This window comes from Pygocentrus nattereri, chromosome 21, assembly GCF_015220715.1.
Source record: "Pygocentrus nattereri isolate fPygNat1 chromosome 21, fPygNat1.pri, whole genome shotgun sequence".
In the NCBI taxonomy this organism is placed as follows: domain Eukaryota; kingdom Metazoa; phylum Chordata; class Actinopteri; order Characiformes; family Serrasalmidae; genus Pygocentrus; species Pygocentrus nattereri.
In genome coordinates this window covers 22,775,886-22,799,048 of record NC_051231.1, presented here as the reverse complement: position 1 = coordinate 22,799,048, position 23,163 = coordinate 22,775,886, and the positions used below count along the sequence as shown (strand labels likewise).

Below are 23,163 nucleotides of genomic sequence, written 5' to 3'. Positions count from 1 at the left end.
ACCTGGGTTTTCATGTGGTCTAACTGCTGTAAGAAAACCTACAGTACTGTGCAATAGTTTTAGGCATCTAAGCAAATTTTTAAACAATTTACCTCAGCAGTGAGTTTATCACAATGTACATTAGAATAAAGTCATATTCAAAATTCAAATAAACATCAAAACAATAAAAAGTAACAAGAATATATCTAATATCATCAGTTACATCATGAGCACAATTTACTGAAGCACTTATTGATCAAATCAGGAGCTGCTTTTTAACAACATATAATACTGGGCTTCCCCGAGGAGAGGTTTGAAAATGGTTAAACAAAGAGAGACAGTCCTTAAACAAGGATATAAGGACGTTTTCACACTTGGGCCATTTTAACTTCTGAAGTGGACTGCTGAGTCATGGTTTCCTTTGCATATGTGAAAATGTCAAACAAACTATGACCCCTCCAAACGGCCCCAAAAACGAACCGAACTAAGACCACATCTCGCTTCAGACAATCGTTTCAGCAGGGCCAATAGGAGAGCATCAGGCAGGTCTGGTGGTTCTTCTCGTCACCTGATAGGTCGGATTTATCAGAGAACGCCTGCCCACTTGTGCAAAATGTGAGTGCTGTGAAAGGGGTCTGAGTTCTAATGGAGTTGTGGTCTGAGATCTCAAAGGACCAGAAAGAAAACAGTCCTCTTTAGAGCTCACTTACTTTGTGAACACAAAAAGAACTGAGGTCATTTGCAGTTCCCTTCCAGGTTCACTTTAACAGAACTCGGTTCTATTCTTTTAAAACGAACTATATGTGATAACACTAAGTCTAATATGGTTCCTTTAAAAAGCTCCAATCTAGGCACACACTAAGTTTCCTGCAGTGTCTATAAATGGTCAGGTGCATTGAGGCTCCACTGTGTGAAAGCTAACTTTTTTCTTAGCAGTGAATATTGTATTTGTAAATTCCTTCCAACTCTAACATTTATACTTATGCTCCAATCATGATTGATTGTATTGGCGTCTGGCTCAGTAGTAGTTTCTTTCACACCATGTGAACACAATTAAGCAGCAGTTTAAGTCACAGATCACATCGTCTTACAGAAATAACATTGTGACAATAACACCATCAAGTTGTCAAAGCCTACAAAACCTAGTGCTCTTCACTTGCACTGAACTGATCTGTACTGAATGGAATTCATAGAAGTCACTGGACGATTACCTGTGAGCTATGCTCTACCTGGGCGATGACCTCAGGGTCCACTGGCCGATGGTTGCTGAAGCTCTTCGAGCGTCCTGCAGGGGCAGCCTTGCGGAACTGGGGGCTATCTACTTTGGCCTTGAGGGAGGAGTGGCGAGTGATGGAGTTAAGGACGCTGTGAGCACTCACTGGCCGCTTGTCCGAGCCTTCTTTGGGAACCCCACCTGTGGGCATGGAGGTGGCCCTCAGACCCCCCACAGCCCCAGACGAGGCCTCGCTAGGAGGCTCCACAGGTCGGAATGATCTACGAATACCAGTCGCCTCTGGACGCTTCCTCAACCTGTTACAGTTAAATGTGAGAAAGAAGTGAGCATTATTAAGCGATTTTATTATATTGACTACTTTAATTAACTGTAATATATCCCACTCATAAAATGTTTTTTCTCATAAATCACTAGCAATGATGTTTTGAAAATACAAATTAGTTTATACAAATAGTCATACAGTACACAGGAGGCTCTTACTTGTTGAGGTTGGCCAGGTAGATGTCTGCCACATGGCCTCCAGTGGGAGAGCTGGCACTGCCTCTGGTGGATACTTTTTCCTCCATGTTCTCATGGGATGCCTCCAGGTCAGTTTTGGGGCTGCCTCTGCCTGTGTAACCATCCGCCCTGAGGCAACAGACACAGCTACATTCAAAATGGTCTTAGCAATGACGCACTACTTAAGGACATTATGCCAACAATATGCAGCAATGTAAATTTTTTTGTACAGTCGTCTGCAAATATTTCAAATTACAGGTTTTGTTACCACATCCTCTACATAGAGCAAACTTAAATATGGCATTTTCCTGTAAACTGTAGTTCACAATTTCTATTTATTTATATTTCTAAATATATTTTGCCAAGTCCATAATCTATGATTTATTTTTCCCCTCAATATGCTACATTCAACACATTTTATTTTTGGGACAATTTAAAAACATTTTCAGTATGATGAACAGACCAATAGAAATGGTCCAAGAATACTTTTTACTAGCCTGTTTACAGTAACTTTCATAATAAGAAAGTGAATCCAGTGTGGTTACCATTTTCAAGGTTTTGTTCTGACAATGATAACATATTATGGTTGTCAAAGTTAAATAATGGATTATTAAGGGAATTATTCATTCATTACATTTCCTAGTTGGGACTGTTTGAACCATTCATAGTAGTCCAGGCTGAAGCCAATGTGCTTACACTTTGTGTGGCTATGATAGAACTCATGACTGTAGCCTGCTTATTCACACAGAAGGCTTTTAGAGGAACAAATTCTGCAAACTATGCTGGACATTGATCAGTGGGCTAAATCAATGAGCAGCAAGCTAACCAAAGTAATGTCAAAGTGGAAAGCTGCAGTTCCCCTCCATTATAACAAGAATACACAAGCTGTATGAGGATGGAACATGCAGTCACAGCTGCTATGAACACAGATAAATGGAATTAATTATTTGAATTGTTTGACAGCCGTAATATATATGCTACAGTTACATTACTGAGTCTATTCGCAACAACATATTAAAACAGATTAATACATATAACTGTTGATTAACTGGTTGGATCTAATTACAAATGTTATTTTTAACAAATAAGATTTTGTCATCACTTGCCTCTACACTGTAACTTCCTTTAAACAAATGTTATTCAAAACTCCACCAAAGTCACAGTCCTGTTGAAACAGATTGAACCAGAGCTCTTACGTGTCCTGAACCACTATGTACTGATGGGGAATCAGGCCATCAGTGCCGTTGTGCCGACCCTCCCACCAGTCGTCGGAGGCGCGGTGGTACAGCAGCAGGGAGGCGCCTTTCTTAAAAGACAGCTCACGGTTGGTGCGGCCTGAGTAGTCAAAGCGGGCTATGGCCTCGATGGGGTCCGACTCTGAAACGTTCAAGGAGCCTGTGTTTCAGATTCCAGAGGTGAATTTGGAGGAGGAGCGGAACAGAAAGGAAGACAGGGCAGGAAAAGAGTAGGAAATAGGAAATGGGCACAGAAAAATGAGGAGACAAGGAGAAGGAAGGGTTACTGCTGAGGAAGCCAGGCAGGTTAGAGCACATACACCTCATCAACAGGCTGGGGTTGCAGTAGCCGTGCAGATTACTGGACAGACTGGAGCGCGACAAAGCATTTTCACTAACAAAGCACGTAGGAGAATGTCTGCAGAAAAATTCTGCAAAATGTTGGTTCAGATGTCAAAAGCCATGCAACAGATACATACATACAGATACATACAGTATGTACGCAACAGAAAATGGGTAAATTTGCTTTATTTCACATGTTTAAGTTTTAAGTACTGTGATTCAGTAAATGGTCATAGAGATCACAAATATATTTTAAGTTTAGTTTTTATGTTATGAACAGAACATTTAAGTATTATATTTAAGCTTTACTGCTGAACCTATACATCAAGGCCTAAATATTCTAGGCTTGGGGGGGGTTTGTGGTGATAAAGTATTATAACAAATATGTTTTGTTACCAAAGTACTTCAAAAATACAATTTCAAAAGGTAAACCAGAACTTACAGAGTTCTATATATAATACAAAAATATGTTTGTTCTTTTATTTAGCAAATGACTGAGGTTAAGGCAACATGCTGGAGGACCAAGTCAAATGTCCACATGGGCCAAATTTTGGTAGCTTTGTTCTAGACTAATTAAGATCAAGATTTATTCCAGGATATTACAGTCTTTTAAATGAAAAACAGTTAAAAAAACTTCTGAATTGTTGGTGTTGGAATAAAGGTTCGCAAAGACTTGTTTCTCCCATCACTAATCTGATCACTCACCATCATCACTGTTGTGGATCTCTGACACAGTGTCAGGGGCTGGTTCGTCCACTAGAGGGGGCTCATTGTGTGGACTATCACTGTGTTGGAAACAACAGACATGGGTAGACAGTGAGAGAAACCTCAGTTAAAAGCAGGCATAAATAGAAACTCATGGACATCAGCAACCATTCAGTCCAACATCCTACTGAGAGAATGTCTGTAAATCTGTTTCATTCACGTAATATGATCTGCGAGGCTTTGGCCAAAGCAAGAGGAACAGAATGAGAAGGAAATCTATTTCATGCCAAGGAAAATCCCTCTGGGACAGACTCCAGGGCTCTCCTGAGGGATGGTTACTGTGGAGCATTTATAGCCTACAGTGATTCTACTTTTTCCATCTCTCTCTCGCCTTCTCTCTGAGGTTCAAACAGCTTTCTGTTCTTGCTGCTTTGAAATGAGAAGGGACACAGGACTCAGATAAGAGCATCAAAGCTGAGTCCGTCTACAGCCGGTGACTCTGAACTGACCCTACTCCTACATAGCCGCTGGGAACAGCACTGTAGGAAGGTCTGAACAATGAGAAAACTCTTCACTACTGTGCTTTTCTGACAGCATGGACAAACCTCATTTCATCACATATCACACCTCATATCATCACACAGGTGTAATGTAAAGTAGCCACAAAAACACGATTATGACACTTGAAGACGTTTTCACAATGCTTGAGATGATATTTCATTTTTCTACGGTTTACAGACAAAACATATTTTAAAAGGGACCATCACACATTTTATTTCCTTCCCCTCAAGGTCAGTTTACCAGGTTTGTGCAGTTCTATGTACTGAAGACATTCATTATTCTTTTTTACATTAATATTTTGCAACCACTCATTAGAACATGCCTAACTGTTAAGACTATGTAAATGAGTCCATAAAACCTCAGTGAAAATGCCTCACTATGTATAAGTTTCATGATAAATAAACCAAACTAAATGGCCCAAAATTAATTGGAAAACAGTCTGGTTACATTAACTAAAAGTAAAGTAAGTTTTTTCCTTCTCCTGTAAGGTTACTTGGTTTTGTCCAGCAATGATATGTATTTGGTTGTTGTTTACAAGCTCACTTTTTCTTAATACATGTAGCAGACCTAGACGTGAGTGCTGAGTATTCTAGAAATGCTGATAATACTCATCATATACTAGAAAAGTGCACTGTAATGTAATTTATTACCATAATATAGCGCCATACTACCCAGCCCTCTGAGAGACTATTCAATGTACAGAGGATTGAAAATTCTGCAGTCCATGCAATTCACAGGCCATATAATTTAAATAAGGGCTGTCCAGACTGAGGTCTGGGAGTCAAATTAGGCCTAAGATGATGTCTTGTTTGGCCTGACAGACATAGAAAATGACGATAAAATGCATTACATGTAGCCAGTGCATCGTATGGATTTTTTATATGAGGAGTTTCCTGCTATTTTATTTCCTTTGGCTCAATTTTCTGATTCCCCGCCGGGCTGTGCTCCTCATCTGCACTATTCCAAGGCAGCCTTACCATTTGAGCTCCCATAGGTCAGCCATGCAAAACATTATCCCCCATTACATTCAACGTCATAACACTAAAAATCATTTCCTTACAGACTCCGTGGAGAGTCATCAGAGGCCGGGCTGAGTAGGTGTACAGTCTGCTACCTTGTCCCATATTATCCCTCTATTCTAGTGCCATGTGATTTACTTAGCAGAATGCCAGGTTGGGTTTCATAAGAGGAGAGACAGAGAACAAGTGAGGGTGGATGGAGATGACTGTATGAAGTGCTAATCAGGTCTGTGGGACCACAAAGTGCTCCAAGATGGTTCTTGGCAAAGCCCATATACATGACAGCTTTGTAGGAGGGACAGCATCTCGTAGATTGACTGGAGAAATCAGCACTGGTGTGTCACTTTTTGGGATTAAAAAAAGAAAACAAAACAAAACTGCACTTTTTGTGTGTGCATGCACCTCAAAGCTTTTTCTGTACAACTATCCTGAAGGCCTCATAGCCCAGACCAAATGAGTCCTGTCCAAACAAAAGCTAATTGTTTCAAGTCAGTATCTAACTATCCAATGTGTTCCACAGTGTATCAAAAGCTACAAAAGTGCTTTTTCAATAGTACAATGTGGTAAACAATTCCACATTCTGATATGTGTAATACTCCAGTGCTTTATTTAAATTAACTAAATCTATTTTGATATTGTATATGAACTTGAAGTTAGCTCTGATCAGGCCACACATGTTTGTTAACTTAATAATTAACAAACAATATTTGGAACAAAACCTCATATCTCCAAAATGATACCCTTACAGGAGAAAGAAAAATCATACTTTACTTTTAATGTAAGTCAATGGAACCAGATTTCTTTTCTAAGTAATTTTGAGCCATTTCCATTGGTCGATATGAAAAGAAATGTACACAATGTAAAGGACAATAGCCATTTTCAAATTTGTCAAAATCTGAAAAATGGAGATATGAGGTTTTGTTGTGACAGCAGCAATGTAATAGGGGATAAGATAATATAGTCCTTTATTAGTCCCACAACGGGAAAATTCTCTGTGTTACAGCAGCAAAGGGACAGCAAGGAAAAAAAGAGAAGTAACTGGAAGAGGATTAACAAGCAAGTAATTAACTTTAAGTACTTAACAAAGTTTTTACAGTTTGTTACTTGTTACTATACAGACAATATATTTATATGTTTAGTTTTAATATAAGATAAAAAATATAAACTATCCTTCACAAAGAATAACAAAATAAAGAATTATAAATAAATTAAAAGCTAAGATATTTACAACGTAAGGATATTTTGCCTGAAATTCACATGGAGTACTGCACATGAGGTACTGGTTTATATCTCACATGGGATGGCAATGTAAGTAAGAAATGTAAGTAGATACATTACTTTCACCTCAGTTGTGTTAGCCGATGTTATCATTCAATAAAGCCTAAAACCTTGGTTTATATAAAATGCAGTGCTGTGTTTGTTTATATGGGTCGTTTGTTTGTCAGCAATTAATCACTGACTAGTAACGGTCAGGTTAAGAGAATTTGCCAAAACTTACATCCCTGTACTGTGTTATGATCATTTGTTGACTTATGCAGAAACAGTTATTTCCTTTTTCTATAAATTATTATTGAGATATTTAACTATATTAAATATTTAAAATATGTATAATATGCAAATAAGACCAACAAACAGTTGCAGTAGACAATCTAACATTCCATACAGAATATGTGTTTGAAAATATGACATTACAAGCCGAAAATTTAATATTTCCTGTTAGTAAATCTTTGCAATATAAAGCATTAGGCATCATAACAATACAGTAATTCTAATTGTAAGCCACTTTGTAGGATTTTCAAATGCCACATATCATTTAAAGCATGGCTATATGCTTTTTGTGGTCTTATATACCACTGTAAACGTGTGTCTCCAATGCTCTGCATAAGCATCTTAAACAGATCTTCCACATGCTGTCCTGCACTTGCAATCATGAGTCAGCACTTCGAGTCCAGTTTCTCACACAGCTCACTAACAGCCATTAAAAAGCAGTTGGGGTCTGTTCTCTTAGCACTTGGCCTTCAGTTGTAAGGCTGACCTTATTAAATGACACTCCTAAATAATAATAATGAAGCCAGCCAGCAGATGCAGTTCTGGTCTCCATCACTGAAATGTCTAAGCAAGCGGATTTAGTGCAAGGGAGAAAACAGACACACTGAGGATCATAGCTACATCTGGGCTTCTGACCACTAAAATGTCCACTAGTGTTTGCAAGATAAGTGTCTGAGATAAACTTTAAATGGACATGGCTTTCTTTAAGGCTCAGGGGCATCATACTGTGATACTTTTACTCATTCATCTTTAAAACCCATTCAATTACTAAGTCAGCCTGTCCTGTTTTAAATTATATCAAGCTAAGCCACATGCTAAAGCCAACTCAAATAGTGTTGTTCATATCCACAGTACATTAAGCATTTGAGACAACGCTTTCAGGACCAGTCCTAAGAAAACAGTAGCTGGGCTGCATGTTATAGACAAAATGCCATATTGAGAATACACTTAACTGTGAAATGCTTTGCTTTGGTGAACTCTAAACATGCACTGGTTAAAAACTGGCCTGTGCTATTTTTGGCAGACATTACTTACTTTTGTTAGATCATATGAGTTTCATTAAAAACACCCACAGAGCACTCCTGAATGAACATGTGACGACAGGATGTTTACAGCACACAATGAAATAGCAGCTTGTTTAAGTGCTCACAGATATCAGTTCAACAAAGACTATTAAGGAAAGATCTTAAGTACAAATCGAGCTGGTTTTGTTTTACCAGAGGCAGTTTTGTAATGTAATTTGGCTTTTTACTGAATGCGTAATTTGTGAGGAATAAAGTATCTCTGAAAGTAAGTAGAAACTTATTTCTTAAACATCACAGCCTGGATATTCACATCAGCACTATGCGACAGATGCTTATCCCATGGCTGTGTATGGTAGCAGGCTTTGCTATTATGTTACTGTGAAGTAGACTGGAACAGGACTACTATCACTGAATTCAGCAAATTAGAGAAGGCAGTTTACTTTGGAATTATTACTTCAGAGCTGTAAAAACATCCAGAACTGTAATGGATTAATATCACAGATCTTTCTGGTAAGGGCCTGAATTCCAGTAAAAATGAATTCAGCCTATAATGTCTGTCTATCTGATCCTGAAATACTCACCAGTATTCTTCTGCAGCTCCTCCACGTTCATAGATGGGTCCCTCTAGCTCACGGGGTCCAGGAAAGATGATATCATGGTGGATGATGATAGTCTTGATCAGCTCGTTGACATGGGCCTGGCAGGAGACCTGGTCATGGCCCTCGGGGACCGACATGAGCGTAGGACCAAAGCAGATAGCCAGGTTATAGGGGTCCATCATGTTGTCCTCACTGTACTGGGACAGACTGCAGAAGATAGACAGAAAGATGGAGGGACAGACAGACAGAGTTTATCAAGAGTTCAACAGCATGCAGTATAATTCTTTGAGTACATTAGCATTTGCATAATGCACTTATATTCCATTCTGATTTGACTTCCTGTGATTTATTTTACAGTTTATATTACATTAAGAAATACAAAAACTGAGATGGCTCAATAAAGATAAAAAAATACGCTCAACAATAAAGACATCAGAGGCAATATCAGTCATTTGTTAGGAAAGATGCATGACTTATCATCCACATGACACTGTTAACAGCCCAAATATTGCACAAAGCAATGCAGGACCTAGAATTCACACCCACTTTCATCCACTAGAAATTTTCTGTGGGAGTTCATTTGGGTTTAGGATGAAACAGCCTAGTATGTGTGGCTGTCCTTGGGGAAATTACACTCTTTTACCCCTTCTCTTTCTATCCCTCAGTACATGATAGAGTTACAGAGATCTGTGATAAGTCCATGAGTCAGCCAGCATTTCAGAGAAGCTATGAGAGACAGGCGGCAGGGTGGAGGGTAAACCCCAGGGCAAAGATACAGGGGCAGAGAGGTCACAGTTTCCACATGGAGGAGCCCCAAACTAGATTTATGGGAACAGTCTATTACAAACATCTAGCCACAACTGTGCCTGTGGCTCCAGTTACCCTCAATCCCTCTGTTTGATTGCTCTTGCATTCTTTTTCTTATCCCACAGTAGGGCACATTTTGCAGTTAAGCCACATGCACTTGGTGTTAATTGCAACAAATACTGTGATATTTGAAAAACAAGCTGAAATGTACCTAGATTTATACTGCGCAAGGAGCAATTTTTCGACCTCTAACCAGAAAACAAAAAATAAAATGCCCCCATGACTTGGAATTTCTACTTGTAAATTTGGTATTGTGTTCTCGACTCATTGAGTTCAAGTTATAAAGTACCAGTTCTTTACTTTTAAAGAAAATCAAAGTAGTATTTGCTCAAGTTCAGTCAACATACTGATATTCTAGTTGGTTAAATCTATAACACTGACATTAGGTTTGCTATTTGAAAGGGAATATATAGCACTGATCACTCATATCACTCATATGACTAATGTTAACTGGCCAGCTTGTTTCTAACAATAGTCGCTTTCATGGAGGTGTCCATATCTGTTGCCTACTTTTTAGCCCTATGCAGCCCATACCCACATCAATATCATCAATTTGCAATTGCTAGTGAGTGTGATCGTACGATGGTATAACGCACACAATATGACAAGCTTCATTTGCATACTGCAGACTTATGCGATATCAGTAGTGCAAAGGCACAAACCACCATTACCAATAAGCAATGGTGTAGTCCAGAGTAAAGAAAAGCAGAAACAGACAGGGATAGATAATACTTGAGAAACTCATTCTGGCACCTCTCTGGACTTTTACAGCAGTGGAAAGATCTATCGGCCTGGACTGAACAGAAGAGTCATTCAGCAGGGACTTAACAGACGACTGACATGGGAACATTAATGGCAACCTGATGGCAACACCATACCTCTGTCCCTCTCTCTCTGGCTTTAAAATCCAGGCTGGAAGGCCTTCTGTCAAATGGGGGAATCATACACACTTGTGCACACGAACACACCATCAGCAGGGGAAAAGCAAAACCATGTTGTGGTCTGGAGGGTCTTTCAAAAGGACCACAGAGACGAGGAAAGCAGAAAAAAACACCCCGAAAAGCAGAAAAGCAGGGACTGGGGATTGGAAACATTACAAAGAGCTGGTGTTGGCTCCTAAAACTCCGACCTGGGTTCCGTTTCTTCGAGAAAGGCTGTAGTAAACTTTATATTAAAACAGTCTTGTAAAATGGTAAGCTTAGAAGGCACATACATTTACTGTTTAAAAGTGAGGCTAAGATTTAGCCGTGGTCTACCAGGAAAAGCTCACTGAATTTAACAGTCCCACTGGAACTGAGCTCTGGTTTCACCTCTAAATCATAGATAAACAGCAGACATGAATGGTGGCTTGACTGGCCAAATCGTTCTATAGCACTCACAGCTTTTTGAATTTGGCCCATATGTATTGAGTATCTGAGAGTAATACCGCTCCACATTTAGTCTACATAACATTCATCATTCAGGTATTCAAATAAAGAACTGGTCCTAAATCAATACTCACTGGTTGAGGAAAGCAAACAGGTATCTCATGATGACCAGCGTGCTACTGGGGAGAGTCAGCAGGACCTTGCGGATATGAGCGGCTCTCTCCTGGAGGTTCTCCATGGCTGCAGGAACATATAGAAGGACATATATGGCATACACAAATACAAATCTATTGAGTATTAAAAGGGCCCATATCATACATTTTCTTGTAATTTTCCCCTCCAGTTAGGATGTTTTGCATAACATTCATTACATTACATCTTTTTTCATTTACTCTCTTGCCTCTTTAGCCCTGAAAAAGGTTGTTTTTGTTACTATGCCATGAAGAGCGATACACATAAATTAATTATTTTCTGATTGGCTGCTCTGTATCGTGTATCATGCCTCACAAAAAAAATTAAAATAAAATAAATAAATAAATCATAGCGTACAGGGCCCCTCTGGTGACAAACAGAAATAAGGTGTGGCCACAACTTAGTAAGTCATGGGAACAAGATAACCTTGATAATCATGATAATCTTGTAAGTCTTGGCCATAACTCAGTAAGGCATTGGAATAAGATACTAACACGTGGCCACGGCTTAGTAAGGCATTGATCTCTTTCCTACGCCTTACTAAGTCATGGCAACAACTTAATTATCTCATTCCCATGCCTTACTAAGTCATTGCCACGCATTAGGATTCTCATTTCCACACGTTAATAAGGCAAGGCCATGCATTATTATTACTATACAACTGTATATTATTTATTTAAGGTGGAAAAAAGTTATGAGGATGCTGTGTGCTCTAATATTGGGTTGGCCTGGACCTCATTAGTGAGACATTTGGCATCCATGGCCAACATCTAATTAATTCTAGTGCCACTGCAAATCTTCCATCGCAGCTCACTGAAAATAATGAAATGTCCACTTCACCACTGTCCATCTACTGCCAACATGTGAAAATAGCATAACAATATTTTAATATATCAAAAAATGTTTATTGAAAAAAAACAAAACAAGCGACAATTGGATTTTCCCCATGACATGGAAATAAGAAATGTGAATAGAATACTTGGAACTTCAATTCAATAAGGTACAGTAGTGCACACAGAGCAGGGGCCATGAGTTCCAGCACGGTTTGGAGATTACTCCACTCAACTACTTACAGAGAAACTGCCGAACTGTGTTGGAACTGATGACTCCGGATTAAGACTGTATTGTGCAGGCTGAAATGGTAAGGTAGGTGTAGTGCACACTCACAGACACAGGACATGAGGTCATGGAAGACTTCCTTTGGGAAGAGGGCGTTCTCCAGGCCTCTGAAGTAGAGTTTGAGGACACCAGCGATGGAATCCATGTCATGATCATTCTGATCTCCAGCCAAGGGATCCTCACCTGTGAGAGAAAGACATGCAGAAAGAAAGAGAAAGAGAGAAAGACAGAGTAAAACAGAGGAGGGGAGAAAAGGCAGCAAAAAAGGCAGCAGAGTAAAAATGCTGATGTTCATTTTGGCAATTGAACAGTGCATCATTCATTTCTCAGTGCAGAGAGGTACTGAAAATAAAACATTTAGAAGATGGAAATGTATTAGATTAGGTTATCTTACCCCTCTCAAAGGCATTCTTAATGTCATTGACCTCCACTTGTGAGCCAGACACCCTGAAGATGCCCTCATGATGCAGGCCTGTAGACAAGTGGACTCAATGTTAATTTTCCATTCGATCAAGAAAAACTGAAAACAGCAGCACATTCATTTACTTCACTTGGCTCTTTATGTTTTTGTTAAAAGGGCCCAGATCCTAGATTTCTCTTGTATTTCCTCTTTTCCTTTTAGATCCACTCATAACATTTATATATCAAAAATAATTCCTTTTTATGTGACCATTTTCCAACCTCTCTTTACCCTATAGAATTAAACAGGCTGTTTTTATTATTGTGCCTAAGGTATATGACACTATTCTGATTGGCTGCCCCTGGATTGTGCCTCATTCAGAAAACATTCCTTGTGAAACACACTTAGATATTTCAGCATGAATGGGCGGAGCTGGACTGCTGAATGCTCAATAAGTGGATATATGTAAATAAGTTGGTGCTTTTGACATCTCAGAAACAGTGAACTCAAAACAGGGTGCTTTTGGAGCTTAGTTTCCAGATAAGGACCGTAAAGACTGGGGAAACTTTAGGATTGTTTTGAAACGTTTTATATATATTACAACTCCTATATTAAAAAAATAATAAAAAGTAAAAATAATTAAGCAAGGAAATTTGGTTTTCCATGAAATGGGCACCTAATTCACGTATGTTTTATTTGCATGGTGCTTTTCTCATTTCTGTTATAAAGGGGAATCCACCCTCCTCCAGGCTGCAGAGGACAGTGAAATTATTACAAAATTTTACAAGTGAGAATAAATAAAAGCACTCCGTTCATACAGAAGAAGGTCTTTGATATAAATAACTATAACTAAAATTCTCTGTAAGACCTAGCAGACATTGTGCGGACTCAAACAGGATCTGACATAAACCTACCAGATAGGTTTATCTCCAGTCCAAGATAACAGTTTGACATAAAGTCCTGGTAGGGTTAGCAGTCATAAAACTTATTAGCTCAAGAGGTACTAGAATAATTAGGTAGATATTCATTAAAATCTCAGTTCAAGCCTTGTTTCCCAGACATGGATTAAGCTTAGTTTTGGACTACATTAGGGTGCCAAAGGTTAATCAAAACCAGCAATTTGTTATAGTCTGAAACTGGTCCTTAGCGTTTTGACTATACTACAATTCATAAATAAAATTTATGGGCTATAATATGAAGCAGTTCTGTTAACAAATAGAGTTGACACGCTGATTAATGAACTGAACAGAACATTTCATTCACTTGGGCAAGCGGAGAGTCAAGAGCTGTAGTGTTTATGGCAAAGAGCTGGAGAGAGAGAGAGAGCGAGAGAGAGAGAGAGAGAGAGAGAAAGACTGAGATTACCATGTCGGCTGATGAAGCGAATACAGCTCTCTACCATCAGCGGAATGACTTGGCTGGAGTCCTACCAGAGTAAAAGAGGGAAAAAAGTAGAAACAGTCAAAAGAAAAGAAAAATAAATAAATAAATAAGAAAAACAGGGGTGGTCAGGATGATGGGTGGGGAGTGAAATCTCAGGATGTTTAGATAAATCTTTATGAACAAGGGTCCTTGTTCAAGCGCTGGGGATTGTACAAGTAATAATATTTGCGAAGGGATGGAGGCTCGAGACAGGAGGAGGGGAAAAAAAAGCCCAGCGCACTGAGAGCCATGGGGGAAAGAGGGGCTATGGAACACGGTGGTTGCTAGGAGACAGCTTCTTTCACCGCTTTCTTTTGTTTGTTTGGGTGAAACGGAAATGGCTGAGTGAGGCGGAATTTGGGCCATGGTGCAGGAGCTGTATTCAGCTGGGTGGGGATCACGCCAATATGCACATTCATGCGAGGGCTGTCATGATTAATTCATTAAACTCGATTAAATGTTTGAGAAAACATGCCTTCTTGATAAACTGATAATCTATAGTTGATCATCTGTATGCTAATGCATGTACTTGTACTGGTCTCTCTTATTAAGTAGAAACAAAGCCTGATGGACACACCCTTTTATATGCACCTTTATATGCCTTTTATTTCCCACATGGAAATTTGGAACCTTTAAAGGGCACATATCTTACATTTTTATTGTACTCTATTTTTTCCTTCGAGGTTTTGTGGTCTATTCTTTAGAATTAAATGTTTTTTGTTACTATGGCTTTAACGGTAGTATAAGATAAATGACCTCTGTTGTGACTGGCTGTCCCGTATTGTACAACTTACATCTTAAAACTTCAATATGATTGGGCGGGGCTAAATGGTGACATCACAAAAACTGTGAATTCAAAATGGGCTGCATAGCTTCTATATATGGATTGTATGGACTGGCATGCTTTGTTTACATATTACTTCAAACTGTTATTTTTTAAAAAGCGGCCATTTAAAATGCTATGTATAGTTTATCAATGGTCAGCCCTGTCTTATTGTCCTTTGCAAAAATACAAAACAAAAAATTACATTAGCAAATGCAATTAAACCAAATTAGGGCTATAGTGCAATGCTTTCATCTCCTCACTAGGTGGCGACAGGAACACTGTACAGTTTAATATGAAAAGTGCAAATGGAGGATTTTAGACATTTTTTTGTTCATCCTCTCTCCACTGTGGGCCAGAATGTCTGCGATGGAGAGGCGAGTTTTAGGTGGAAAAAGGAGACATGTTAAATTTATCCTGCAGACCCAGGCGAAGATTACAGGGAGGCAGTGCCAGGAAAAAAGAAGGTGGGGAAGGAGCTGGGCATGGACACAGAGAGTGCTTAACACCTCAGCTCCCCTTAGAATCACACTAGTGAATGGGTCTCTAAGGACTGTTTGCATGGTAACAAGCTTTTGATACTACACCCAGAGTCTGTGTAAAAGGGAATGGTAAGGGGAGGATTTCACGTGTTCTAAGATACTAATAAGAGATGGGAGCTGTAAAAAAAAAAAAAGCAAACCAGGTGGGCACAGTGGGGCACGTAATTGGTGTAGCAAACACATACAATAGCACAATCCCACAGGGAGATGGAAATTACCTGTTTCCGCACAGTCGAGTTCCTCCGTCCACTGATGTTCATGAAAAAAGAACGAGAGCAAAAAGCAAACCATCATTACATGATGACTATCATTTTCACCCCAAAACTGTATCTATTTTGCCATATGCAGTCCAGCATCCACACTCAGCCTGCAGCCATTAGAGTGTTACAAATTACTCTCCAGAGGAGGGCCCTGTTTTTACAACCTACCCACTGACAAAAATAATAATAGTAGTAATATAAGGAAAAAATTCTGAGCCCTTGTCCTATTTCCCTACTAGCCTTTGCACTAGTCAAACATCTCCAGCCTCAATAAATAAGTAAGCTGCTTTGAATAAATCATGATTATGTCTAGACGAGATATCCATCCACAGAACAGGTCTTGAAACATCTGGCTCCTATTGTGCTAGTACTACGCTTCATTAGTCTGCTTCCACAATACATACCTGGCAAGGCAATAGTCAGTTTTCTGACCTGAAGGAAAAGAAAGAGATATTGTATTAACTATAAAAATAATGATTACATTTGTATACATTTAGCATCTTTCAAACAAAGGTTTAGAAAGTGCTTTTCAGGAAAATTACAACAGGTAGCCAACATGGACATCAGTTAGTTGGTGTAACACGTAGTTCTCCTCCAAATGTGCTCAGCAGTATAATACTACGCAGAAGTCAGAGGCCAGAAAGGCAATTTGGGCATTAATGGACATTAACAGACAAAAGTTATTCGTTTTTCAGCATCAGGAAATGAGCAGCAAAACATATTTAACAGAAACCAACAGAAAAGCCTTCAACATTAAGTATTAAATTAAATGTGTCAGTGCTTTACTTGTGCTTTTTTTTTTTGAGCACCGTTAACTCTCCCCTGAGGTGTCACTGACATAAGTTCTCATTTAAATAGACATTAAAATTTACAGAATCAACTACCCAATTACACCTTAACCTGCCTTTAAATTTCTCACGTGCATCTTCAAAGGTGAAAAGAGATTTTTCTGAGCAGATTAGATGCAAAATAATTCACCTGCATAAGGGAGGACAAAAAAAATAAATGAAAACAGTTTTCATGCTGAAGTTAAAAAAAATATGAAAAGATAAAGAGAAAAAGAGATTCCTAACAAACATGCAAGACCTGACAGACCACCAAAACTGCCCCCATCAAATAAACTCTTTGGGAGAGGGAGAGAGAGAGGGATAGAGAGAGAAAGAGAGGGAGAGGGAGAGAGAGAGAGGGGGGGGGGGGAGAGGGAGAGAGAGCGAGAAAGAGAGAGCGAGAGAGAGAAAGGGGGGAGGAATTAAGCTCTTCTCTTGTTTCAGATCTGAAAAATTTCAAAGGTGTTTCTCTCTTTTCCTCCACCGTGAGAAGGCAATTCAATCTATGGGTCTAAAATGGTTTGGAGCGGTCAAGAAGCTCTGACTGAGTGAAGTAAAAATGCAACCGACTTCTAAAGCTGAACTTTGGAGGCGTTTTCAAAGAAGCAGATTTAAATTAAGAGCAAGCAAAACTAATAGCAAGCCTCTCGACAAGAACAGAAGCTTTAATGAAGGTAAAGAGTGGACACACTAAATACCAAACATGGTGATATTATATTTAGTTGTCAAGGCTTCTCTGTAATTTTCTGTTGAATATATGTTTCTGCTATTTTTCTCCCACTGAAAAAATGACATAAATGAATGGGTGGTCTCTGACCTTTGCATAGTACTGTACATAAATGTTTTGCTAAGGCAGATAAAAACAAGACCACAAAGACATTTCAAATCTAATATAATAAAAGAACAGCAGCCTGGATGCAGGAGGATATGACCACAGCTGGAGAGAAAAGTGAGGCAGAGGAATTTGTGCCCCTTTCCTCTCCCCTTCTGTATTGAGGGGATTGGGGGGTGGTGTCATAACCACTAAAGCCACCCTAACCTCCTACACACATACAAAATACACATCTGCATGGAGACATGAGGGCACACACATCCTCACTCTTACCCCCTCCCAAACTGCACTACATCTGCTAACCAAACACACACATCCCAACACACACTCACACACACACACACACACACACACACACACACACACACACACACACACACACACGTGTGCATACACACTCCCCTGCCAACCTTTTACATAGTGAGGAAACAATTCAGTGACGCCACAGTGAGCGGATTCCTCTTAAATTAGAATATGACCATAACACACAAACACAGGACGCATTAACACACACCAACCAACATCAAGAGAAGGAATTAGAGCCACCTAAACATAAAACTGCTTCCCTCCTCTGACAAGCTGTATCAATTAAAGCAGCGCCTGCTGATTCTCTGGCAGCTGCAGGACGTAAATGATCCAAAGTGACCTGCAGTCCAGCTCTAACATAATGACCACCATTACCATCTTTATTTGTGCAGCCACAAACAATACAGTGTTCTGAACTGCATAGAGCCAACCAGAGGAAAACAGCAGGGATGGTTTTTCCATGTGTGCTATTCCTCGTTATCTCCTTTGCTTCCCTCTAGTCTGCTGCTGGCTCTGTCAGACTGTAAGAATGAGAGTGGGAGGCAGGAAAGAAAGGCAGAAATACAGAACAGGAAATCTCCCACAAAGCACCTCAGCTATTCCTCTGTCTCTTTCACCTCCTTCAAAGGCTGATAAATGAAATTATAGATTGTTGATTGGAATTGCAATATATATATAAACACACATACATAGACACACACACACACACACACACACACACATACATAGACACACACACACACACACACACACATATATATATATATATATATATATATCACTGTTGTCTGAACTGAATCGAATTCACCTTGTATCTTCAATTTTGACTTTTTTGTGACATTATTTCAAAATACCTTTTACTTTTTTTTTCAATGTAATCATTTTCTGATTTTTCAAATCATAGCAGTTTTTTCCTGATCTGCTCCATCTCATCTCATTTCCTCAGTCTGTCCAAACAATGCAGGCTATATTCTTCATTCACGTAAAGGTAGTGTGGAGGGTAGCGAGTGGAAGGGGTCGGGGCAGGGGGGGTGTTTACCACTTTGCAAATATCTTGCAATAAATTTGCAGTATAGTACATTGTTCATATTGCATAATCCTACCCTCTTCGCCATTAACTTCCTCAATCACTTCTTTACAAATGCACATACACACACTCTGCTTCCCTGTCCCATCTCCCGTCTCTCTCTAAGCAGTCTGTGTATGATGCTGCACCTTTGACCTTCATTACTCAGGCCTGCGGGGGAAGTGAGTGCGTAGGCTGATGACCCAGTCATGTTCCGCCAGCAGATGCACAGCAGCACTGGACTTCAACAGAGCTTCACTGTTTCACCCTTAATCTGACTGATGTTATCAGTACTGTTCTCTCACTCGCCAGAGAAACACACAAAACTCACAATATGGACAAAATACCACACTGCTACATACTCTTGATTAGGAGCAGACAACTGAAAATGTATTTACCAATACCAATTTTATGGAGTTAAAATTTCAGATAACCAATAAATATCAGCCAATATGATCTAAAATGTAAACACTGACTGACACGGCTGTGAGCTGTGAACTCTGTATGGTCAGATATGATGGTCAGCTCTCAATTGCCAAATGTTTCAAACTGAAATAAACAGCAGAAATTAAAAAAACCTTCAGTAACAATCATTGTGGCGCCTGGGGCAGAGCTTCATAGAATTCTTTTTTGGTTTCTGTTAATTCCCTCTTTTTTGTGGTGATTAATCAGCTGAGTGTGAGAGGCAGTATGGATTTTGCTTTTTAGCTTCAAATGATGCGATTTGCTGCACTCTGAGGTGAGGTAATGTGGATGCCTGCCATATATTAATATTAACTCTTCTAAAAGCCTTTGCTAATGAAATTTGATGTCGTTTATGCTACAGTTTTGTGGCTTGATAAAAGATGAATACCAGCATACCAAATAAATACTCAAATTATTCAGGTCAGCCCTAATTTATTGGATAACATGAATGCCTCGATTATCCAAAAGCTCACCTGGAACAGTTTAGGTTGGTCAGGATGCCCAAAGCAAAGAATTAAATCTTTTAATGACTTGTTAGAGGATTATTTGCATGGCTTTTTCTATATTTTGCAATGATAAATACTGTGATAATGACTAATAAACAAAATGTTGTACAGCTACAACACACATAAACATGCAGTTAGATCACTCACTCTCTCCCAGGGTCTTCTGGATCAGGTCATGCTTGGCTTGCAGTTTGGTGATGAGATTCCTGCCCTCCAGGAACTCCTTCAATTTCTGAAACAAAGAAAACCAACCGTCATCCGCTTGCCCTCTTCCAAGATACACTGACATTTCAGCACCCTCTATCTTCGCCCACATCCAGTATTAGTCTTCATCTTCATCTTACAGCCTAGTTTTTCTTCATTATCTAATCTTTTCCTCTGCCCTGTAGCCTTTAGTATTGTGGACATCTCTCAGTGTATCAGACTCTGGCTGATGTAAACATCAGCCGCCTGAGCTGAAGGCTGAGGGCATTGCAGGATCTGACAGCTCATTCCTCTATGGGACTGGCAACAGCTCTGACAGGACAAAGAAGGGGAGAGAGATGTGGAGAGGAGGGAATAAGGGAATGAGGGAGAGAGAGAAGGAATGAGGGAGTAAAAGTGTCAGACAGCTGGACAGATGCTTACAATGTTACCCATCATGCATCAAACGCACAGCTCCATAACAACACAGCAGTGCAGGCCAAGGCTGCCAGGACATGCAACAATACACTAACACTAAAAGCATGGTGTTTTCATGTTGTCAGTTTAGCTTTTTTCCCATTTTAGCTGAAGGTGGTTTGTTGCTATTACTTATTTATATATTTGTTTAAATCTGATATAGGGAACTGTTTTAGAAAAATCACAGGAAAAATGTATATATACATGGGCTTTACTTAAGACTAATAACTGAATAAAGATGAGTTGAAGGGGTTTTTAAACTGATACACTGCAAAAAAAAATAGTATCAGTATATGTCAGGTAAAATTATCTTTAATCTAGTTGATACATCCAATATTTCCTCTGTTAAGATTATTTAAGTAAAATTCTCTCACTATATTGGCAGACGATGTTGCTTGAAACAAGCTAAATAAAGTTACTTAAAACAGGCAAAACATGTATAGAAATAAATTAATAATTGTGCACAACCATTTCAAAATAAGAAATATTAGACTATTGACTAGAACTAAGATAATTTCACTTGACAAGATACTGTTTTTCCAGTGTAAGACCTGCTTGTGTCTATTACTTACTTAATGGTGTCTTTTAGCAGGGGCAACATTGCCTATTGCCTGGTGCCTGCTGGTTATAATGTTTCACAATTTATCCCCTTCTAACAAACCACCATACCAGCTGGATTTTTATACAGTCACAAATATATACTAAAGTAATCTGTGAGGGAAGAAATCATATGATGCCAACTGAACATGCAGCCATATTGGCTTGTGTCTTATTTCAACAGTGTAATGACTTCACAAATCAAGCCACAGTAATGTATGGGGAAAAAATCTCTGTAGGCCAAAGTGTATCAGCTTCGAAACTCTTTGGTTATTTTTGAAAATGCCCATGAAATTTCCCCATGAAAAAATAGGCTTGTCCAGATGCAAATGGAAAAGAAAGATGGAGTAAAAAACAGAAAGTGAAAATGAAAAAGATGGCTCAAAACATAATGCGGTGAAAACAGAGGAGTAGAAAATATATATCAAAAAAAAGAAAAAAGAAAAAAAACCTACTCTGGCTAATCGATGGGCTCTTTTGCTCTTATTGATTCACTACACTGTCACTGGTTCCACAGACAGGGACATGAAGCAAGACCGGTTTTGTGTGACAGTGGTATAAATACATCAATCCAGTTTTGAAAAAGACTGATAATGACGGACATCAAGTTTGTTTGTATGTGAGCTCCAATTACTTATTGTAAAAAGCTCTTGCTCATCATCTGTGTAGGCTATAAAAACCAAACCCATCAACAATAACAGGTTGTTTAGAGTTCTAATTCTGAACACTTTCTCCTTTGTTATCAACAAGCCAGAGAGAATGAGCAGCTCAAATTAGCTCTGCAGTCACACTCTAATTTAACTGCTGTCTTTGACAACAAGGCGTTTCTTAATATGATTCTGCTAAAGACAGAGCCTCAAAAAAGCATCATTTTATCTCTCTCCGGGGTGCAGTCACTCCTCTCAGCATGCACTCTCTTACCTCTCTCTTTCGCTTCTTTCATCTCACACTGCCGCACTTACACTGCTCCCTTTCATTCCTCTAAGACGGTCTCTTTCTCTCTACCTTTCTTTGTTTAGAATTTCATCCTTTCTTTTTTTATTTCATTCTTATTTTTCTTCTGTTCTCTTTTCTCTCCTTCTTTTCTGAGTCTTTCTCTTCTATTTCTTTCTTTTTGTCCCTTCTCTTCCGATGTCTCTTATCTCTTCCTCCCTTATTTTCTCTCTATCTTTTTCCTTTTATCCGATCCTCTCTTGTCCCTCCATTTTCCCCATTCTTTCTTTTCTCTATTAGCATTCAGCTTGCTTTTTCTTCACCACTCTCTCGTTCTCTTTCTCACCGTGAAGTAGAACTGCTCGGTCTCCTGCTGGTTGGCACGTCTCTTGGCCAGACTTGGTTTGCTCATGAATGATTCAGACACGGTGGACTTGACGGACTCCATGGAGTTGCTGTGGTGGAAGCAGTCCGTTACATCAAAGTCCTCAATGGTCACCATGTCCTGGATGGTCTGCAGAGTTGCCTCCATAGTCTTCTTTACCTGAGAGAGGGAAGAAATCTTGTTATGTCATGCAAATGAAACAGAACTGAAGTGAATAGCAGCTGGCTCTGTCAGTTTATGCAAAAAAAAAAAAAACTATAAATGTGGAGATACGGTTTTGTCCTGACAGTGACAAAATGCATAAATTTGTCAAATGTGTTTATTATCTCAGTTCTATTTTTTTGTGAGCAATTATTTTAATATATCATTAAATATAAGAAAAATGACAATCAATCATAGACAGACATAACACCACAGCATGAGGGGACTCTCAACCCTTCCCATTCATGCCCGTCTCCCCTCTCTACCACCAGCATCCCGCCCCAAAAACCAAAAAATGTAAACGCAGATTTAAGACTATCCAAGGCCGTTTTCAAATATAGTTTGTTTGCTGAAGTCAAACACAGAACCTGGAGGATTTTTGTGAAATTCTATCTTTTCATGTCTTTTGCATTTGATTTGTTTGGTTTCACACTGCAACAGAATTTTACACATGGGTGTTTGTTTATTCTGCAGAAATACAAGATCTGTTACTTTCCCTTTTGTCACCATTTGAGCCAAAAAACTCCTACTTTGCACGAAAATAGATGCTTAGCGTCAGTATCACAGTCAATACTTTCCAAGATCCATGTGCCAAAACTAAAGGGTAATTAATAAATAATTTAATAAACAATAAATAAAGGCAAATTA

At 39.1% G+C, this 23,163-nt stretch overlaps 1 protein-coding gene across 4 annotated transcripts in view; it reads right to left on the bottom strand.

Annotated features, from left to right (window-relative positions):
- The window catches only part of srgap2 (SLIT-ROBO Rho GTPase activating protein 2), a 135,182-nt gene that overhangs the window by 5,599 nt on the left and 106,420 nt on the right, over positions 1-23,163 (bottom strand). For 3 of the 4 annotated variants that reach the window (XM_017694733.2, XM_017694734.2, XM_017694737.2), the window contains 13 exons: positions 22,276-22,473; positions 19,887-19,971; positions 16,142-16,169; positions 15,696-15,726; positions 14,056-14,116; positions 12,685-12,762; positions 12,339-12,473; positions 11,114-11,219; positions 8,728-8,952; positions 3,994-4,073; positions 2,908-3,106; positions 1,694-1,840; positions 1,191-1,509 (listed from right to left, as the gene is read on the bottom strand). In XM_017694733.2, coding sequence (XP_017550222.1) covers positions 1,191-1,509; positions 1,694-1,840; positions 2,908-3,106; positions 3,994-4,073; positions 8,728-8,952; positions 11,114-11,219; positions 12,339-12,473; positions 12,685-12,762; positions 14,056-14,116; positions 15,696-15,726; positions 16,142-16,169; positions 19,887-19,971; positions 22,276-22,473 — 1,692 coding nt within the window. The remainder of the gene's footprint in view (positions 1-1,190; positions 1,510-1,693; positions 1,841-2,907; positions 3,107-3,993; positions 4,074-8,727; positions 8,953-11,113; positions 11,220-12,338; positions 12,474-12,684; positions 12,763-14,055; positions 14,117-15,695; positions 15,727-16,141; positions 16,170-19,886; positions 19,972-22,275; positions 22,474-23,163) is intronic. The other variant, XM_017694736.2, reaches the window with a different exon arrangement.